Source organism: Nyctibius grandis, chromosome 10, assembly GCF_013368605.1.
Source record: "Nyctibius grandis isolate bNycGra1 chromosome 10, bNycGra1.pri, whole genome shotgun sequence".
NCBI lineage: Eukaryota > Metazoa > Chordata > Aves > Nyctibiiformes > Nyctibiidae > Nyctibius > Nyctibius grandis.
In genome coordinates, this window is record NC_090667.1 from 1,308,333 (window position 1) to 1,331,028 (window position 22,696).

Below are 22,696 nucleotides of genomic sequence, written 5' to 3' on the forward strand. Positions count from 1 at the left end.
TTTCTCTTTCCTTCCAATTAAAGCTATGCCACCTTCCAAACACGAGGCAATGAAAACAGCAGGCACTATGAAAACTTACTTCGTGGTGTAAAAAGACGGCAGCAAGTCCCACAGCCCCTCCAGGCACGGGCTGGGTACACAGAGGCACTATAGCCGTGGGCTGGGCTGGAGCGTTTGGCTGAATCACATTTTGTGGCCCTTTCAGGTGCTTCCTCCCACCCTCAGCTTCAGGATCCCCAGACCATCCCCTCCGCCCGCAGGAGTATCTGGAAAGAGGAGAGTGCACCAGCCCAGAGAAGAAGGTACGGTCACCCAGCCCATGAATCATTTCCACTAACGAGGCCACCAAAAATGAGTCAGTCGTTGGCTCTGTGTGGCCAAAACACAAAGCGATTAATTCATCGCAGCATTTTTCTTGTGAGAAAGGACGTCTTCAGTAAAGCAAAAAGGTTTCTAGAAACCATTCCTAAATCAAGCAATATTCATCAGCTTCTTGGAAATATATTTGTGTACAGCTAGAGCAAGAGGAGAGGGGGAAAAAGTCTTTTTCTAAGTAAGTGGGAGGTCTCCCATTCAGCGGTTTTATTCCTCAGCTTAATCCTCTGTTTCACGTGGATGCCACCGGCAATTAGCACCAACCTCTTCCCTGGAGGCCGAGCCCCCCCAGGAGCGGGCGGAAGGGCACGGACAATGGGCAGATCCCATTAGCTTCCTCCTTCCTCCTCCGTAGGCAGATTTGATTTCCTCCAGCGCACGCTGCTCTCCCTTTATCCGATCCTTCTCCCCTCGAGTTGCTTTTCCTTCCTTCATGGGAACCAGAAATAAAATCTCAAGATGTGCTTCCTACAATACCTGGAAAAAGAACCTTGGAGCAACTTTCAAATGATTGCAAAATATTTTTTAAAAAAAAATCACTTGTACAAACAATTCTGGTATTTGGACAAAAAAAAAGCAGCTCCTCCGTAACACAGCCGAGCTTTTCTGCATCAGGCAAAATAGTTTAATCATTTTGAGACTTACCGTGTTAACAGCTAACAGTCAGCTAAGAGGAACACCAGAGAGCTCGATGCTTCTTGCATAGAAATGGTGAGATTACTAAATTGAGGGCGATTTGCTACAGAGTCTCAAGCTCTGTTAGCATTTCTTGTTATCCCCTCCAGGGCCAATGGCCAAAGGAGAGGTCCCATGTTCACTCGGATCACTCCCTCGCTCAGAGGCTGTACCCCAGCGTTTCCACCTGCTCATCACAGCCTGACCCGAGTAAGACTCAAGTAGGCAGTCACAGACCAAGAAATCCCGGGGGTATCAAAACATAAGCACATCTAAAATGGAGGGGTGTGGGGTTTCAGAGATGCCATTGCAGTGCAAAGGTGCGATGCAAACTCTCCCACCCAAGCAAGCTCCAGGAAAATCCCATTGCTGTGTCTCCTGCAAAGGTCACCGTGTGAGGCAGCACATTTTAAACCCACCACGGAAATCACAAGTATTGCCCATCGTAAGGGCCGAGCCGACCCAGCTGCCTCCCCTCTCCGGGGAAGGACGGAGCACGCTCTTCTCCACAATCCGAAGATGAAACCCCTTTCTGGGAGATTTAAGTGTGAATCCTGTCTGAACCTGCTCAGAGGTTTACAGTGCTGGAAGGGGAAAACAACCTGACATAACACAGGCAGGAAGGCCAAAGGTGTTTCTGTGGTCACTGCAGATCACCACAGACCCGCCACTTACGTGGTACGAAGTGGCTGAGCTGTCACAGACCCACAATCATTATCTGAGCTTGGAGGCGGCGTTCACCCACGCTGAACACGAAGGCGGGTTTCTCCAGACCCCGTCACCCACCCGCTTTGGGCAGCACGTCCCTCCCCTGCGCTCCCACCACCGCCGGCTGCAGGGGAAGGACGGAGCAGTAGGTGTCTGCAGCGTCAGGCCACCGAAGGAAGAGGAACAGGAATGCCAAATATTCGAGGTCTCTGCATATACAAGACCAAATAAGGCCCAGATGCCAAGGGAGTAAACACAAGGCTGATCTACCAAGTTTGGGCAAATGTGATTCAGAGTTCCCCAATGCTACAGATTTTGCCTTGCAGGATAAACTTCATAATTCTCTCTGTGTGCACGTATTCTTGTTTAAAAAGGAAGCGTCTGTGTAACCTCCATCCACCTCTGTCAGCACCAACTGCTTGTTTGCAAGGACTATATATTTGAGAAGTTCAGCCATGAACCAAAACCACAAACAAACTGTTTCACAAAGCAGGTAAGTTATATATGTGAGACTACAAAAAAAACAACACCCCAAAAACGTATGAACCGCCGTTCCCTGCCGTGCCAGGCTGGCACTGAGGACTGCCTCAGGGTCTGTAAACCTGGGTACGAAAACACAGACAGACACCTTGGAGGGTTGTGTTACACCTTGTTGAAAACTAATGAAACTCCCGCAGATAATCTGCATGTGTAACCAATAACCAGGTGCAATAAAGCATTGAAACTAAAATAAACACTGTTCTACAGCAAAAAATTGCTACATAAGTGACATTTATTAATGTTCTGCTATATTTACAGTTTTAACATAGTAAAACTCCGAAGTAAATTACCACTTGGCAGAAAGCACAAGAGTGCACATTAAATCTACATTTATAACGCATCATAGTCTCTGCTAACACAAATTATAAAAGCGAGAGTTACAGGTATGTCAGGAATTGTCCCAAAGAAAAAAAAAAAAAGGCCTTTGTTTTGCAAGGTAATTTTTTATACAAAGTTGCAACGTGATCCTTCATTTTTACACTACCAACGTGTACTGTGAAAACCCCTATATAGTCCCAAAAGTAGGTAGTATGAAAGTAAAGTATACTACAACACTGAGAATATAGACTATTAAAAAGTTAATACTTGTGCCACCTTCAAAGCAATACTCTCTCCCCACTACCCCTCAGGACTCTGCCCCGCACAGCCCCAGCTCTCCCCTCACCACGGCCAGCCCCGGGGCTGGGTGAGCAGCGTGTGAGGGCGACGCCGTCGCTCCCACCTCGAGCCCACGCCAGCAGCGGAGCGGACCCGCTCCCAGGGGGGAGGAAAGGCAGCCTGTCCCCCGCCGGCTCCGGGGACAGGGTCATGCTACCCACACCACTACAGCAACGTAAGGCTTTATAGCACGCCACAGACTCCACTGCAATAGCTTTTTCAAACATCAGCCACTAACGAGTCAATGATTACAGAATTCTGCATTAATTATTAAAATTTTACACCTAGAAACAAACAGAAAGAAATGCTTCTCCTTTTTTTTTTTTTTCCCAACAGTACTTTTATTTATTTTTTTCTTTTAAAGCAGGTGATTATTTTTACTTCTGCTCCAGAGTCTTGATTCACTTCCTGCAGGTGTCCCGTTGCTTCTTGAGGGAGAATTCACTACGCAGGAAGACATTTGCCAGAAAACATCTGTCGGAGAAGGATATTGAATATTGAAACTATAGTTAGGTTATTTCGGAGAAGAGAAGGATGTGGTTCACAAAGAGTGCAGGATGTCTACAGGCTTACAAAGTATCTCGGCACACAATGACGTGTCTCCAGCAGAACGCTCAGTAGTTTTGTGCACCCTTCACAATTCTGAAGGGTTAAAACTCCTTAGGGGAAAACACAGAATCACACAGAATCCCAGAATCAACCAGGTTGGAAGAGACCTCAGGGATCATAGAGCCCAACCGTTGCCCTGACACCACCATGGCAACTAGATCAGGGCACTAAGTGCCATGTCCAGGCTTTTCTTAAACCCCTCCAGAGATGGTGACTCCACCACCTCCCTGGGCAGCCCCTTCCAATGGCTAATGACCCTTGCTGAGAAGAAATTCTTCCTAGTGTCCAACCTGAACCTCCCCTGGCGAAGCTTGAGGCTGTGTCCTCTTGTCCTATCGCTGGTTGCCTGGGAGAAGAGGCCGACTTCCACCCCACTACAACCTCCCTTCAGGTAGTTGTAGACTGCACTAAGGTCACCTCGGAGCCTCCTCTTCTCCAGGCTAAACACCCCCAGCTCCCTCAGCCGTTCCTCGTGGGTCAGACCCTCCAGACCCTTCCCCAGCTTGGTCGCCCTCCTCTGGACTTGCTCCAACACCTCAACATCTTTCTTGAAGCGTGGGGGCACAGACACTAAACCAGACAATGCTCTTAGGAACACCGGCATAAACACATCCAGGTGTATGAAACTACCCTGCACTAGAACAATGAGAACAGAATTTGACTCGGTCTTTAGCTGCTGCATCCACCCAGGATGATGATGAGTTTTGTAGCTTTCTATCAAGTGTCCTGCTCTGAAAGAGACACCAGCTCTCCCTGCTGTCTGCTCCAGCCACGCTGGCCACAACTCTCTCAACCCACAATCCACCAAAGCACCTGCACTTGGCGTACGCTGAGGTCCTCTGCTGAGCCACTGCCAAGGACAACCTCTGCTCTGCACACGCAGACGAACAGCAAACACCAAGCTTTTGGTTAGATTCATCTTCACCAGTTATTATTTTCTGATTTGCACTAATTATTCCTCTCCTCCTCCCCCCCACCCCTAATTTTCTAAAAATTATCCCTGCCCTAAAATGAAAATGATCATTCACCATGCCCTTTTCATTATGTGCTACAGAGGAAATCTAATCTTAAGAACAATAATACATTGAAAATCCAAGTCTCTTGTGGTTTCCCTGCTCAGAATTTAGGATTAAAGATTCATTTTCAGGGGAAGTATCAAAGTTGTAACATTTAGAAATTATTGTTGTAACATTTAGAAATTCTTGTTGTAACATTTAGAAATTATTCTGGACATTTCCCTCAATATATCTAAAAGAGAGAGTGCTTTTTGAAAGCTCTAGAATGACAAAAAAAATAAACAAACAAATAAATAAAAATTTATAAAAACTCTACACCTCCATTCTCACAAGCAAGGAGTCAAGCAAGGTCTCTAAAACTGTAATGTCAAACTCCAAACGCAGGAAAAACCTGTGCCACAAGAAGCCACACAGTTCCTTTAATAAATGAAAAATTAAGTTTCAGTAAAGAAGCAAAATAAAAAAAATTGTTCAGTGAGAACAAACTACAGATGATACAGCTGATGCTTAAACACTCACACTACGTGACCATACAGCTGGGGGAAGTGAACCCTCTGGTGATTCAGCAGGAATCTGAGAGGATATTACAAACCCTGGAGGAGGTCATAAACCATAACTTTGTTAAACAGAACTGAAACACTTAAATAAATTGACTGAACTATTTTTACACACTATCACCAGTGGAAAACTCAAGCTGGAAAACACTGCACAATGGCTGTTTTGTGCAGCGTGTTTTCATTACAGACTAGAGACGAAGCAGCATCTTACACAATCTGCAGTTTCTAATAAAAGGAAAGTGCATTTGGAAAATCAAGCCTCCGTTTCTGAACAATTTAATGACCCCCAATTTAAAGCTGGGGCTTGTTTGGTTTCTTTATACCACTGTCCCAGCTGCAATTGCTTCAACCCTGTCTTGGGGAAATCTAGTGTTATTATGATGTTTCTAAAGGGAGCATCATGTTGCACTCACCATCTGGGAAGCAACCTATTACAGGATTTCCTTCCCCTCCGGGAGGGACAGTTAATGCAAGGCCATTATCTGCTGTAAGCAGGAAATTATGCTAGAAGGGTTCAACTACTTAAGCCTCCTTCTTTAAAGTCCCATTAAGAAGGCAGCAACGTTAAGGTTGAGCCCTAAAGCGAAAGCCTTTTAGGCATTAAGGTTTTTGAAGGATGTTCAGGCAGGACGGTATGTTCAAGGATGTGGGAGGGGTTTTCAAAAAGCAAAGGTGTGCAAGGGTTTGATTTCTTCAGGAACCTGGCAGAGGATTCAAAGAGCATGCAAAATTCAGACAAATTGTTCTTTCTGGGACACGAGCCAAAGACACTGGCACAATCTTCTAACAACATTTGGTGACCTTTACTCGTGTTCAGGACATACCACGTGTTTCAGGCATGTGATTTATTCTGAAAGACACACCTGCCAAACACAGCGCAGTACCAAGGGGCAAAGATTCTGTTCTTACAATTCAAGTCATGGAATCTAATGACTATTCAATTCCTCAGGAAGAAATGTCAAGTATTCCTTTGCTCCCCTCCAAGTCTGGGCTCTGTAGAAACAGGAGACGCATACAGGATACCAACAAACAACTGTTTTCTGCTGCCTTGTGTTCTAAAAATATTCAAGCAAAGAAAAGTCCAGCCTAAAAGAGTTACTACAAATACAGTTAAAAACAAAACGTAACAAATTCAGGAAAGCAGAAAGTTTACCTTTAGTAAATAAAGAGAACTCTGGTTCTGGGGAGAGTGGAAAAAGTATCTGGCATCTTCCTAACCTTTGCATAATTAATAAATCCTCTGAGAAACAGCAGAAATCCTAGATGGAAGAAACACATTTGTCCAGTTAACACAGGTTTTGCTTCTTCAGTTAGAAAAGGAGCAGTTCAACTCACTGTCACTAGTACGGAGGGACCCAAGTTGCTGGGATGCACAATAGCTGATTGAATACAAGATTTTTTTTGGTATCAGTGACACCCAATCTTTCAATTTCAGGCAATCTCAAAACCAAACTTTCCTTAGGCAATCATAAAACTTTTGACTCCAAATGAGATTCAGTCACTTCCAAAGGAGGGGGAAAAAAAAAGAAAGGACAGACCACAACTCACGCTTCCATTTAAGACATAAGAACAGATACAACATCAGTTACTATGAAGACAAGCATTGTTCTCTTCTTTACTCCTGGACAATAAATAGGGTACTGCCACCAAGAAATGACAACAAGAGGAGAGTGTTTACGTGTACTTTAAAACCTAGAAGGCATTCAGTAGGAGGAGGAGTACTCTGAGGGTTACATTTCAGTTTTACATCTATATGCACATACTTTAATAGCCAGTAAAGCGATGCTCACAAAAGCCCTAACTCTACTTCGCAGAGTTTTAAGCATGCATTCCCTCTTCCCCCCAGAACACTCACCTAGCACAAGGAAGACCCACCAGAGCCAATACTGGCCATCAAAGTAACCAGGAAAATAGGTGGAGAACTAAAAAAAAAAAAATGATACAAGTTAGAGCACATGGCAGTTTCTGAACCCAAATCTGTGGAACCCTCTGACAAGATTTCCTTGGGAAAATTACTGCCTATTGAACGACCAACACTATTAGAGCACTGAAGTTCACTATGTGAGTGCTAAGTACAGTATAATTTTTTTGGTTTCATTCTATTCAAGTTTAAAAACCTAACAAAAGGTAAGCTTGCTATCAAAGTTTAAATCAAATAAGTAGTTAAGGTCACCTGTTTGTCACACGTCTTAATCCAGCAAATAGTTCTTAACAGCATTACAAGATCACCCCAAAAAGCTAAACTTTCTACAGATAAAAGTTAACAGAGGCTGTATTTACAAATTACAGTTCCTAGCCCAAAGAGATGAGGTATGAAGTGTCAGCCCTAACGCTAACGCTCTCTACTTCTACTTATGCACAGCTAATGAGATATTTTTTGCTTGAAATTCAAAATTTGGCCTGCAGTGTCTGCATGCCATTTTCACAGACACCACCTTTTCATGGGCTCCAAATAAAGCTTTTCTGATATTTTTTCACAGTCACTCCAAAAAATAGTTTGACTTTTTTTTTTTATTCCTTCCAGCATCAGCACATCTATATCCTCTTTTTTTTTTTTCCAAAAAGTTTCTTTCTCCTTCTCCAAGTTTTAAAAATACTACATCAGCCTTACTTTGCTCCTGCAGGCAGAGGTCTGCGCCCAGCAGGGGCACCCAGGCTCCCGTAACACAAACCAGTTCTGATCAGTCACCCCCTTCCCCTCCCGGTGCGGTGTGGTGGAGGGGAGCCCCGTGGATGTTTTAACAGCCTGGATACGCCCAGAGTTTATATGGAAATAAAACGGAAAGGCTTTTCCTCCTGCTCCCTGCTGCTTGTGCCGCAGGCATGTCGCACCAGAGGGCACCAGCGGGCTTCTCCCGTCCCTGGGACAAGGCGGTGGCTGCCTCTTCAGCGAAAAGCAAACCTCACACTCCTCATTTTCAAGTGTGTTTCCCTCTCCTCATCAGTCGTGCTCACGGTTATTCCACATTTTAGAGAATTTTTGTTTTTTCAGAGGAGCACCAAAGGAACATCATACTGGAGAGAAACCCCCATGCTGACGGCAGGGCTGGCTTTATCTGGATAAATGTTTTACAAAGATCAGATCGACACACATATTTTGATCCAATACACTGGCTCTGTCAGAAAGCACCACACTTGGGTGTGCAATCTTTATTCTCTTTTGTTACAATAATAATTCCACCATATAAACAGGGCAGAACCATGAAAAAGCTCTGTTCTCAGTGAATAAGGGGCTCAAAATCTGTTTTGTTATAAAGAGCTAAATTTATAACTAACTTCAGTATAAGTGAGATAAAAATGAGCTAGGGAAAAAGAGCACCAGTGTCCATGTACCTGCTTTTGCACTACACAACTTACCCTGACAATAAGGATCCATTTAATAAGAGACAGACCAAAGCCAGAAATGGCCCCGTATCGTCCTGCAGCTGAAGTAGTCAGACAGAAAGACAGGAAAAATCCAATCCAGTTGAAGAGGAATGCCACTGAGAACGCAGGAGAAAAGCAGCACGTCAAGCCCTCTTTATAACCCAAGGAAAAAAACCCATAAAACCCTTGTGCACAGGTTTTTCCTGGTGCTACATAAACGTAAGTGTGAGAATAACTCTAGCTATTTTGGGTCGCTGCCTGAAAAAAGGTAAGTTCCATCATGCACTTACTGAAGAAAGTCAGCATGAAAATGCCATCATTTCCTATCCTCAGCTGGTCAGTGTCGTCAAAGTCATCCCGTGTCACAAAGTCGTCATCCTGCAAACCAAGGGAGACAAGACGTGGATGGATTTAAGCCATTCCAGTCCATACAGCAAGCCCAAGTCTGCATGTGGCTCTTCAAGACAGGGCCAGCCCTCAAAAAGCAGTGTACGATGGAGGGGCACAAAATACTTCATTTGCATTTAAGGAAAGCCCCCCATGGGGGCAGGGGGAAATCCTAAATCTCGAAAGACTCCAAATGCAAGCAGGAAAAATTCCTGCTTCTCATCCTGAGATGATGCAGGACATGAAACACTAAGTCACTGGCAGTATTTATTTTCTTTTAGATAGCCAAGATTGGGCATGTTCTTGTTCTCACTGTAAAGAATTTCCCTACTCATCAAAAAAATTACACTTATCTCAGCAAGGAATTTGGCTTCTATGAAGAAGTATAATAAGCAGTAAACATCTAATGCTAGTAGAGGTGGAGGAAGAGGCTGAAGAATAGAGAAAAACAAAAAGAAATAAAAAATGAAAAAATAATTAATCTGACAGAATGGTTTTATCATCCTTGTACCAGCTACACTGATCTCTGGAAAAGTCAGCTAAGTAAGCAGCAGGACTGTCAAGGGTAGATATGCTACATGGCTGAACAATTCATCCTAAATCTTTTTTTTTTAAAAAAAAAAAAAGAAAAACCAAACAGTGACAGTGCACATGGATACAGTACAGTTCCTCTGTCAGCTTGCCAAACTAATCTGGATAGCACATGCTGGCGTTACTGAGATGTCTTACATCACCATAGCTGCCCAGAGGCAAAAGAAAAAAAAAAAAACAACAAAATCAGCCCCAGAACTCTTGGGAGTGCGTAATATCACCACCCCCAAAACCTTAAAAAGAAAAAAAAGTCATGACACTCGCTGGGCAGGGGTTAAACCAGGAATTCTGCAGAAGGAACGCGACGGACGCAGAGCCAGCCAAGCGCACTCACCCTGCCAGGAACCAAGGGAATCGTGGCTTCAGCCTTGGTTCTCTCTGCCTCATCGTAACTAGGCAGTGTTGTGGCCACGTTGTAAGATGGAGGCTTCGGAAATCCTGACTCATCCTTGTAGTCAAAATAAGCTGCAAAAAAAAAGAAGTTACATAGAAGGTAAGTTGTCAGTTCTGTGTTGGGAATGAAGTGTTTCAGATGACTTCAAAAGACCCCAATGTCCCAGACTGTTGAAGCCTGCCCCTGCTGTCCCCTCCCCACCCTTCCACCCTCTTGCCATCCCGAAACAGAAAGTGAAAAACACGGGAGCACCTTATCTAACAAAGTAATACGCAGAGCACTACTTCAACACGCCTGGCTGTACCTATTTTTAAAACAATGATACATGCCGTGCCTCTCCTGACTTCAGTAAACAGCAGTAGCCATATCTTCAAATCCCAAGTGAGTCACTGCAAGCCTCAGGCCACTGGTGACCAATTTTTCCAGAGACAGACTCCAAACTGTTTTCTGATGGAGGGGAAAGGGATTGGAACAAAACCCAAACACTGCATTTCTGAGCCCCAGTCGCTGAGACACACTATGGAACCAGACCTAATGGGCCAGCTTCACAGCCAGTGTGCCAAGGCAGGACACTCAACAGGCAGCTTGAGAAACACAGTATTCAAACTTCTACCCGAAGCTGGCTGGCTGTGAGAGAGACTGACAGTATGTTGCATTTGATTCACAAATCTTATGTGGAAAATCGAGTCTGAAAGTTCTGGAGGGAAAAAATGAAAAGATCAACCTAAGCCAAAACACTGTGATATACAAAAAAGCTGTTAGCGACATGACAGTACAATGATTCAGAAGTATAACCCTGATGACCAAGTCCTTAGTTATTGAAAACTGCAGAAAGAGCGAATTCTTTAATCCCTTTTAAGTAACGAGTCCTTTCTGGAAGGAGCACAGCATCATCCAAACACCAAATAATGAGAGGGGAACCACAAATCCTCACAGCACTTTGATTTTAACTGTCTTCAATCTTCTAAGAACACTGTGAAATGTAACTCGAACACCCCTTGATGGGATGACATCAGATGAACGTAGCCAAAATGCATCTTCTAAACCACAAGTAACAATAGTCTCTCTGGATCAATTCTGATCCTTTGCAGCCTTGGTAAGGATGCTGCAGTGCCACCTGTCAGTAAGGAGAACAATTAAGGAGGTAGGAAAGAACACGAGAGCAAACCTAGCTACGTCCTTTCAGTTAAATGTACCTGTACTCTCCGCAGAGATGCTGCTGTACGGCGGAGGGGCATCGTTCACCACTGGTGCAGTCTCGCCTGGCTCCTCTTCATTCTGCAGCTGAACAGACCCGCACACAAGAGAGGTTAACAGGGTTTCTCAAGTTCTGGGAAATTACCCCTGTAGTTTTAATTGCACACAACAGACTCTTCTGGAAGACGACCACAGTACGGCACCACGGGACATTCGAGCAGCTGCTCAGCTTCCCTCCGAAGCGCTCCCACTTGAAATGATCAATACACCACCTCAGTTTTAATGTGTTTTTCAATCGCATCTTCACACACCTGGCCTTCAACACAGCACTGATACATCTTTCCATCTCCCTGGCACTTCCTCAGCTCACACTGCTTAGGAGCTGCACTTGCATCTGTTTTAGTCAAGGAAACAGCAGGAGATACCCAACAAAAGCCTCCACTGCTGCCCGTGGCTTTGCTAAGGAAGAGTTTTTTGTGGATACATTACATAACGACACACGTAAGTACGAATCTTGCCATTTCCCTTCAACCTTCCATATCGTATGACTGAAAAGGAGACAGTTTATTTTGTGCACTGTGCTTCCCACAGGCTCTGTATAAATAGCCACACAGCTTATCAAATACCCAGTGTCACTCGCACGAAGCAGGTATGCACCGCAGGCTTTGAGCAGAGAAGCTGCCAACACCAGGCCAAAACCTGGGACTGAACCACTTGCCTGAACAGAGAGGTCCTGCCCACTTTTGTAATCACCACGGAACAGCAGCAACCCCACAGCTTCTTCCTTAACACCTTCTTCCACTATCCCTCCTGCACACCCCTGCTATACTCTTGAAACCATCCACGACATTTTGCTTTCTTTTCTTTGGAGAGACATGTTGCCATTCCAGTCCTTGCCAAGCATTTAACGCAGGGAGGTGGGAAGGTGGGGATATGTTCTTATTTTACTTGCATGTCTTATCAGGAAAAAAAACCCAAAACAAATCAGCTCACACTTCTAAATGAAGGTCTTGTTTTAGACATAACTGTTCTGCACCTTGGGTTTTTTTTCCTTTTGCTGCCTAAGATCAAAGATCAGACTACATCCACGTCCTCTCTGAAAGTCAAAGCCAAAACTTTTTCACATGTTTTAAGTGCAATTCATTGGATGTTTGCATCCAAACCACAGCTGCATGTCTGAACTGAGACAGCAGAGTCCTACAACCTTGCCGAGAAGAGTGTGGATTGTCTGTTTTTCTCTGTCATTAACCCGACAGCCGCACACCTCCATCGCTGCACAGCCCCGAGCGCGCACAGAACGAGTAACGGCGAGTCAGTGGTTCACAGCATCACAGAATCAACCACGCTGGAAGAGCCCTCTGGGATCATAGAGCCCAACCGTTGCCCTGACACCACCATGGCAACTAGACCAGGGCACTAAGTGCCATGGCCAGTCTTTTCTTAAACCCCTCCAGAGATGGTGACTCCACCACCTCCCTGGGCAGCCCCTTCCAATGCCTAATGACCCTTGCTGAGAAGAAATGCTTCCTCATGTCCAACCTGAACCTCCCCTGGCCAAGCTTGAGGCTGTGTCCTCTTGTCCTATCGCTGGTTGCCTGGGAGAAGAGGCCGACTCCCACTGCGCTACAACCTCCCTTCAGGTAGTTGTAGACTGCACTAAGGTCACCTCTGAGCCTCCTCTTCTCCAGGCTGAACACCCCCAGCTCCCTCAGCCGTTCCTCGTAGGTCAGACCCTCCAGACCCTTCACCAGCTTGGTCGCCCTCCTCTGGACTCGCTCCAACACCTCAACATCTCTCTTGAAGTGCGGGGCCCAGAACTGCACTGCGCTGTGTTCACTGCACTGCGGCCAGACACAGCGTCCCCGCTGTCTTTTCCCCTCCTCGGCGTGGAGGCTGCCGTCCTCCCACCCAGCTGTGTCACAGCTCCCTACGCCACTGACGTCAACAAGATTTTAACCACTCCTGCTGTTACAGGAGTTTAACCTCATAAGGTTGAAATGACTTGGGTCAGCAGGCAGCGACACGAGCAGTTCTGCTGGCAGGTCCAAGGGGTCGGCCAAGAGGGGCGAAGGGAAGCAATGACACTGGGAAGCACTGGAAAAAATTCCTCTGTGCTGACACCCACTCCAGCTGTCCCAAACCACCCAACACCACAGCCCTGCCCTGGGTCGCTGTCAGACAGCTCACCTTGCTGCTCTAACAGCCAGCCTCCATCCTCTCCCCGTTCACATTTTCCAAACAGGAGAGGTGGGAAAAAAAGAGGGAGCTGGTCAGCCCCCAGCTTTCTGGGTAAGAACTCCCCACGTGGCACAAAGCTGGACCACTTCCTTGAAGAAGGAGAAATTAAGTGATCCGGCTGAAAATTTAATCTGTATTACCCCCAGAGCACCTCCTAGCACACACGCTTGGCTGTGAGCAGGACACAGCTAAAAATGCTGGGCTCCAGCCAGATGTGAACCCACGCCAAACCAATCCCTCTCTGCGCCCCAGGAGCAAGGCCACGGGGTTCACAGGGTGGAGGTGGCCACTCCCCGCCTCCATGGCTGTACCTTAATTAGCCGCAGGGCACACAAGCAATTAGCACAATAAGCTGCAGCAGCTCCTACAACAGCAAATGCATCTTCATCTTTTTCAAACCAGCTAACTCAGCGTGAGCCCTTGCCAAGAAACAAAACTGCCTTATTTTATAAAGCCCATGGAGTTCAGTCGTTAGAAGAAAATGCAAACTAACTCGTGAAGTAATTGCCTATTAAAATAAGCTTTAAAGAAAAGGAGAGCACTACTGCAGAAATTCAAGAGCAGCCTGCACACAGCATGAGGGGCAACCTACGGGATAATCCCATAAAATGCAGGGACAAACTAGTTGATTCAGTCTCTCCCAGCTCTATAATCTATGAATTCTCAGCAAATGCTCCACCATGCTTATTTTCAGTCTATCCATGAAAATTCAATAATTCTCCCCTTCTTTTCTTCTGTCTATACAGGACTCGGTCTACTAACGAAGCAGGAAAGGCTCCGACACACTAGGAATGCTTTGGATACTGAATGCCCTGCATTACCTGCTTTCCTAGTGAGTGGATGGCAGAAATTAAACCCCTGATGTTTGTAAGAAAAAAGCCATATACAACCTAAAAGTACAATCACCAAGGAGGGGGAAAGGAAAGCACTAGATGTGACAACACTGCAAGAGATGGACAAACGAGGACACAGACAGATGAGTGTAATATTAATCTTTACCACTGGAATTCTTACAAGGCCTTCTTTCAAGAGTAAAAAGCCATACATATTCTTACACCTACCTGGTGTGGGAGAAAGCAAGCTGAACTTACTGCTATCTTCAAACCATTGTAACGCAGGTAATGACACAAAAGATGCACTCAGTTTAAAGCTGAGCTAGAGGCTGTAGAAGGTACACAGTTATAGAAAACAGACTCTTCTTCTAATGGACATGGTACATAAATGCCTTCCAGCCTTTTAGTGATTCCAGGCATCTAAAATTCAACTAAGTGCTTATTAGCAAGGCAGTGAGGGTTCATGTGGCAGGAAGAATGAGTCAGGAGCTCCGGCATGGCCCAGCTCTGCTGCACTGCCCTCGCCCCGCGCAGCCCCGGGTACACGCACGGGGAGGCTGCGCCGCTCGGGTTCGCAGGCAGTTCCCCCTGGGCCGCTGCCGAGAGCCTTCCGAGCCCACAGAACCCGCTCAAAGCCGTGTCTGGCTGGAGTCCATGCTGCTGAGGCCGTGGGGTGTTCTCTCTTTGAGTCACTGATGGGTTTCGGCTTTCAAAGCATGACTCTTGTATTTGTGGTGTTAAAAAATAGACAGTCTGTACAGCCATGCATACGGTTATTAAAACAAAAGTTGGGCTGTTATTTTTTCACCGGATTGCTAAAACAACAGAAAGTTGCCTGGCAGAACAGGGTAAGACCCAGGGACGTTTATTTTCCAAAAAGCACCATCAGAAGCTTGGCTCTGAGCAAGACATCGCCTCTGTCTGCCACTTCCCCTGGCTGAGACATGTCGCGTGTAAACACACACGGCACAGCAGCATTGGAGACCAAAACTTACAAAATGTTCTGCACTATTTCCACGTAAACTTTGAATAAAGCATTTCCAATAAATACATTGGTTAATTCTTCTGAATTTTCTAAACTTAACACAGTTTTGGATCTTCTCTGTTTAATCTCCCCTTGCTCCAAGCCCTTAGGCTGCACGCAAATATTCTTTATACTAAATCAGGATTACCACAAGCTTTGTCTTAGCAATGTATCACCAGTAACACATTAACTCCACGGTGTATCATGAATGTTTACTGCATTTCAGTTCTTATTTTATATTCTGGCACGGAAGGTAGAACTGCACAGAAATCCCACAGGAATCCTAGAATGAAGATAACCCTAACCAGATCTCATTTCTGTTGTTACTATGGTTTCTGTGAGTTTTCAAAAAGGCAGATATTTAGGCTAATGACAGAGAGAGAATATAATATTTTTTTCAAAGGCGTAGGATTTATTTTTTCAGAACAATGAAATCATAACCTTTGCAAGCCAAACGTTAAAAAAAAATTAAAAATGTGTATTATTATTAAATTTGAGAGTACTCCAGCAAGACAACAGCCTGCCCACAAAAAGGTTACACTCCACTCCCATCTCAATGCTCCTTTTCTCCTTCCCTATCTCTGGCCTTCTGGAAGTAAAAGAAAGTTTCTGCCAACTCCAAAGCAGAAGAGAATTATTTTTATCGACTTACACTTCACTCTAAATGTACCCTGATTTGAAATCCTGACTTTTGCCCAACGCTGTTGCAAATTCCTATAACTTAGTATCAGCTTATTAATCAGCAGGAATAATGACAAGCTATTAGACAAGCCAACCCCCGTGCATCAGTGCTCTCCTTGATGAGCAAATCACTGTTTTCCCCCGTCGGCACTTCCAGCTCATTTACCCGGAGGAGTGACAGCCCTGAGCAGCGCCTGCCCCAGCTGCCTGGGCCCAGCCACGCACGGTGGGTGCTGTGTGGCTCGTAGGTGATGCTCTTGGCAGTACCACAGTCTCAGCAAACCTCCCTCTGGCTTCTCTCCTGCCCCAGCCTCGCGCTGGGGACCCGATTCTCCCCAGGGCCCTGAGCACAGCCCAGCTCTAGGGAGTGACCTCCCGACATCTCTGCCAACCTGAGCTACTCCTTCGTTTTAATAAAGGACTGAAAATCATGCCCCAAAAATGCCTTTCCTTTTCCAGACAGACCAGCTCCCTGCACGCAGGCAGAGGGATGCACGGGGCAAGGACCAGAAACCAGCAGGAGCATCTGCCTGAAGGGTACGTTTGCAAGGACCCTCCCAGCTCCCAAGGTAAAAACATAAATCCAAACGGCTTCTGTGTCTGTCCAAACACAACACGAGCTCACGAGGATGTTGTTCTTCACTGACTCACTGCAGTTAATGGCCTGACAACATGGAAATACACCTCGGTCCTGGGAAAAGTGAGGATCTAACTCCCTCGTCTCTGTTCAAATGGGGAATTAGACTGCTCTGGCTAGGCTGTAAACAAGTGCTTGGGCCACCACAAACCTGTACCTAAACCTGTGCCTGCAGATTGTCCTCAGATTTGAGTGCTCAAGGTCTTAACACAGAAGAAGCAGGTTTTAGTTGTAATTACATTTCAAACACTTAACAAAGCATAAGGCCTTACCATAATATTTAGGATCACATTAACCTTTTTTCTGGACATTAAGACATCACAGAAAGAATTCCAGATCTTTTAAGCATTTTAAAATACCATATCTTTTTAAATGTCCTATGAAGAACGTTAAGTATCTTCAATGAAAAAAAAAATCCCATTGTGCCACCATATATCAAATTAGGATATCTCACAAGAAGAGGAAGAAACAGAACGAATGGATTAATATTGAATTTTTCTTATTAGTCCCAGTGACAAAGAAGCAGAATTCACACACACACAAAACTTTTGCAACTTGCTTTCGGTGTGGCTCCTTTTAAAACGTGACGCCAAGCCCACGTAAAGAGGTGCCACATCTCCTGCGAGCCAGTTCACAACCCAAAGGCCTGAGGGACTGTTCCTACATCTGCTTCCCAGATGGGGTTACTGAGCCCCACTGAATTTCAGTGATGAGAGAAAAGCCACCAAAGAAACCCACGTAAGACTCCAACACAATCCTGATACCTGAGATAGTATTTTTTAAAAAGTTTCCATGCAAGGCTATTTTCTGCTGTCACACAAGCTACGTGATGACACCAGACTACTCCTGTTTCACAGCATTTCTCAACTCCTTTGAGTTTTAGAGATGAAATCTATTTTCATTCTGTCATTACTTTTTCACACAGAATCACTGAAACCTTGCAGACTCACCTGACAGTTACTGTTGCCTACAGAAGCGGGTGTTTCAGAACAAAACAGAGTCTTTAGTCACCTGAACACAGGTGGGGCTGGACATGGGGCAGCTGCAGCTGAATGGACGAGTGGTGGCTGTGCAAGAAATGGGACTTTACTCTGCAACTTGGCTTAAATCTTTACTGGTTTTACATCAATTTCCTTACCGTTCTTATCAGTTGCATGTATCTTTAGCAAGCATAGCTTCTGCACGCTGCCAGTACTTCACCAAGGAAACCAACAGCCACTGACATCACTAATTCTACCTGCTGACATTAAAAATGATGGTATATTGTCATCTTTTAGTTTCGATTTGTGTGCCCACTTCAAGTGAAAAATTAAATACAAGCTTAAGGTAAGTACAAGGTGACAACCAACATCTGCCTCCCTATTTCACTCCAGCCTTCCCAGATACTAAGCACTGTGGTCCTTCATGGATTTAAACTGTATCCACATTATATCCTCAGCAATATATTTCTTCCATAGTTTCACTGAAAGACGACCAAACAAACGGAAAAATTTTTCTCCCTTATGTTTCCCATAGACACCTACCCTTACAAAATGATCCATGAAAGCCTTAAGCAACAAGAAAAGGAAGAAATATCACTTAAAAAGGAGTATGTCTTCATTATTTCACACACCCACCCTTTTCTAGGTCAGTTTACATCACTCATGTACATCACATATATTTTCAAATGCCTCAAGTGAAAAGCACACCTCAGTTAACATAGAGTGTAAATAACCCTATGAAAAGCCTGGCTGTTTTTTCCAGAATGGAGGCTAGTTTCTATTCTAAGGACGAAATGCAGTTCTGCCACTGAACTCCCAATCCAGGGGTAATGCTCAAAAGGCCTTAAGCCACCTAATCCTAACAACATCCCTGGGTTAACTGTCCCAAAGGCAGGTCTAAATGACAACAGCCTCCCTGTGTCCCTTTTTGGGACAGAGCACCGCCCAGAATAACGACACCAGGGCATGCTGCAGCCTTCCTTCCCCCAAAACAGGTCCCATTGCCACCCCCAACAAGCACAGCCTGGTCACGGGCCTGCAGAGGAGGAACTGAAACCAGCGGTCTGCCCTGGTCACCCAGGCCTGGCTCCCAGCAGAAAGGGGCTGGGGGAAGCAGAGATCCTTTTTCTGGAGTCTTCGCTTTATCCTCCTTCGGGCTGCGCTTCCTCAGTACGTTAGATCAGGCTGCCACATCATCCAAAGGCGTCATCGCAGGCTATTTTTTATCAGATTATCTAATGCCTGAACAAAGCACAAGGGCTGGGAAGTTAGCTTTAGAAAATAAATCACATGCCACTGTACATCCCTTTAACTCTGCACGTATCAGTGAACAGACACAGGCTGTGAGCTGGCAGCAATGGAGGCTGCTGGGGGTACACGGCCCACCCCCATCTGCGGGGCAGCACAGGCTGAGGAACGGGGCAGAAGGAGGAACACACAGGTTTCAAACTCAGTTATTGACTTCTGTCGTCCTCAGATCATCCTCATTAACAATCACCTTTTTTCCTGAAAACACACACCGAGGGATTCCTATGAATATTTCACACGTTCAAATAGTGCCCACACCTCACAGCGCTGCTCCTACATGCAGGTGGATACACCAACACCACTTCCCGGAGCAGAGCCCGGCATGCTTGGACAGTACATCACATTTAGCTGTACAGGAACCACCCAGTTACGTGACAGACTCCACTAACACATCACCCCTCTCCCCCTGCAAAAAAACCCACCAAGTTTCAAAATTCTCAGTTCTCCTCCGCTGCCTCATAATCCAGTAATTTAAAAGATCAAATGAGCTTGTTCTGAATTTCTACAGGCAGCCTCCACTTACTGGATCCTGTATTCAGCCCAAGCCCTTACGGTTATCAATTCACTACAAGTCTTTCTTCGTTGGCACATGGTACGTCCATTAATTGCACATTCATACACACAATAAGTTTCAATGTATGGAAAAAAAATTAATACATTCGATGCTAGAGACTCTCCCACCCTCTCATCTCTTTACCTAAATATCAATTCTGCATCTTTAGCTCCACAGCTTGCAGGGGTTTTGCAGCAACACAAGCATTAGGAGCCAGTTCAGCAATAACACACTGTACTATAATGTGAATACCAGGGTTCTGGCAGAGGGTGAGGCAAAAAAAAAGCAGTTTCTAAGCAGCTACACAGAAGTAGATATATTTATACACGAGTTTGTACTTCTGTACTCCAGTTACACCAGTCGTTCCACGGGGCCTCCATTATCTGTTTGTCTTTAGCAGTACAAATCCTCTGGGGCACAGCCTGCCTCCCTAATCTCTGCAGCACCACGCAGCTCTGCTCTACAGCAACAGCGGTGTCTGCTACGTGTCTGTCGGATGCACGAGCAGAGCTGGCGAAACAACAGCTTTACACATCTCTCTTTAAGGAAACCGGGATTGTGCTTATCGGCCAGGTACAGAGCCACTGTAGAGCAAGGCAAGAGTGTCCTTCAGCACGTTCTGGCACCTGTCTCCACGGGCTCAAGGCGATGGGACACAATCCCTTTGTAAAAGGCATTTGTGAAGACGTTTGTCGAGGTCAACACCAACGGCAGGATTCTGACGGGAAAGGCGATTAGTGAAGAGACCTGGTTATCTCTGCCTGCCGTTGCCAAGAACAACAAAAGAGATTTGCCTTCGTAAGTGAACACATCTGCTTTGCACAGACCAAAAAGAAAAAGCCTACGTTTTACTTAACTAGTGAAACTTTGTTTGTTTGTATGTTGTCTAGTATGTAAAAAAACCCGACCTCCAGCTGTCATGATGAGACTAATATCCCATCCCAATGGGAAGGTGAATCTCATACTCTGAAGAGAATGAGCTGACCCATGCTGAAAATGCCACCAAGGTAAAGTCATAACACAGCGATTTCTTGTAAGAACCTTGGTTAAGCAGGACAGCTGCGTACCATCTTGAGGGATTTCTCTCCCTTAGTTTAAGTAAAGAAGTCTCCACATCTGCATGTCAGAAACATGCGTGAGCAGGAGCCGGGTCACACAGTGGGGCCCGACCGACCCCAAACCCTTTCTGGGAGGCCAAAACTCCTGACAAAACACGTCCTCTCCTTCAGGAGGCAGGGAAGGAAGAACAACCCCAAATTTACGAGGGAGCTCTTTAAGGGCAGTCTCTGGCCGACGGGGATTTCAGTCTGAGCCACAGGGGACCACATGTAAAAGATGGGATAAAATTAACGCTAATTTCAAGACAGTGCAGAACAAGTTCGCTCCTCAGAAGAGTCCCCGTGAAGCTCGCTGACCTGCGGGCCGGACCCCAGAGCCCCGGAGCGTCTGCAGCATCGCCGGGGCCAGCGAGGGGCACGACCGGCGGGACAAGGTCGCTCCGGCCCCGCCGCCGCGACGCCCGGCCCTGGGGAGAGGCCTGGGGCAGCGCGGCCCCGGAGCTAGCAGGGAACCGCTCCGCAGCCCGAGCCCGGCCCGGCCGCCGGCGGGGCCCACCGCGTCTCGGCGGGCAGCCGAGGCCTCCGCCCCGGGCCCGGTCACCGCCCCGCTCTCCGCGCAGCGGGACAGCGGCCCCCGCGCCCGCAGGCCCGGCCCAGGCCCAGGCCCGCCCGCCGCCCCGGGAGACGCCCGGCCTCGGGCCAGGGCCGAGGCGCTGCCCGGGCCCCGGGGCACGGCCACGGGGGGAGGCGGCGGCGGCGGCGGCAGCGCCCCCGGCCCCACGGCGCGGGTGCGGCGGGTCCCCGCCCGGCCCCGGGCTCCGACCTCCCCGGCGCGGCCTACGGAGCCGCGGCGCTCGCGTGCCCGCCGGCCCCCTCACCTGCTGGTACCGGCCGCTGCTGGGCTCGGCGGCCGCGGCCGCCATGGCGCTCGGCGGGGCGAGGGCGAGCGGGCGGCGGGTGGGGGGGGGGGGGCTCGGCGGCGGCGCTGCCCGGCCGCCTCCCGACGGGCGCTGCGGAGGCGGCGGCAGCAGCACCCGGGTCGCTCCTCGCTGCGAGCTGCGCTCCCGCCCTCCGCCCCTCACGCTCGGTCGCACCCGCCTCCCGCCCCGCCCGCGGGGACGGGCCAGGGGCCGCGTCCTGCCGGCAGCCAGAGCCGCCCCGGGGCGGGGGGCAGCGCTGGGCGGCTGCGCTGGTGGCCGGAGGGCGACCACGGCCAGCCCCAAAGCCAGCCCGGAGCCAGCGGCGGGGGCCCGGCTGCGGCCCGTGAGGGGGAGCGGGGTGCGGAGGGGACGCGGTGCTCCTCTGCCTGTGGGAGCACAGCGGGCCGGCAGCTCGTTCCCTGGCGTTTTGTGGGAGCTGAAAAAGTGACCCCACAAGCTCTGTGTACTAGATATGTGTCACGGAACTTCAGGTATAATTATCCACAGTGAAAACGTTCATAAAAAGTGTTAAACCCAGGGAGTCAGAAAATTGATGTAAACCCAAGGCCGCCTCAGCGAGGACCCACCAGGGTCACAGACACGGGCACTGTCCCCAGCTGGGTTAGCCAAGCCTTGGTCACACACACGACACCCATCGCTGTCACCAACACCCCGTCGTCGTCGTGCCAGCGCCGTTGCCAGCGGCTGTACCCGCGCGGGCAGAGAAGAGGCCTGCGACGTGCGGCGCTGCAGCTGAAGCAAACACGAGACGTTGGCCAACTCCCCCGAAAGCGCCCGCAGATCTTTCATACCCACAGAAAGCAGATGGTGTCGCAGATTCGAAATCCCGTTCCAAAAGAAGCACGTGTAGGAAACCACGCAGAGACAGAAGTTTGTTTATTCAGAGAGTTTTTGTGCTGAATGTTGCATTGGTTAAGAGACTTTCCAGTTTGTGTAACCTTTATTTTCTACGTGCAGAGTTCAGCTATAGTCAGGCTTGGACAAAACTACCCACATCAATCCCTAAGGTTGATGAGCCTTAAACATATCAGCTTTAGGATGAGGAAGGCTGAATCAGCCCCGCTGGGATTCCAAGCTGCAAATTCAGAGAGTCACAAGTGTTTAAACCTGAGGACATGGTTTTGAACAGCGTACTCAGTCATAAATACAGGCTTTAATGCTCATTATTCAGTGCCATAACCAGGTTGGATTTTTTTTCTGTATTCTGCCTTTGCAGGAGTAGATAGTTCACCGATGGCTTAGTGAGATGAATGAACACAGTTCTCATGTTGAAGGAGAGGCAGGAATTGTAAAGGATTTTATCCAGGAATAGCCTCAAAGAGTGACTCCAGCAAAACACTGGAGGCACGAGCAGCATGCAGGTGTCTTGCA

The 22,696-nt window shown here is 47.3% G+C and overlaps 1 protein-coding gene across 1 annotated transcript; it reads right to left on the reverse strand.

Moving 5' to 3' along the window:
* Nucleotides 1-2,512: 2,512 nt before the first annotated feature.
* Nucleotides 2,513-21,451, reverse strand: NDFIP1 (Nedd4 family interacting protein 1). Its single transcript, XM_068408900.1, has 8 exons — nt 21,263-21,451; nt 11,072-11,159; nt 9,816-9,946; nt 8,794-8,881; nt 8,495-8,619; nt 6,993-7,059; nt 6,291-6,396; nt 2,513-3,429 (listed from the first exon to the last, which is right to left on the reverse strand). The coding sequence occupies exons 1-7, from the start codon at nt 21,305-21,307 to the stop codon at nt 6,293-6,295; spliced, it is 648 nt and encodes a 215-aa protein (XP_068265001.1). The 5' UTR covers nt 21,308-21,451; the 3' UTR covers nt 2,513-3,429; nt 6,291-6,292.
* Nucleotides 21,452-22,696: the final 1,245 nt, after the last annotated feature.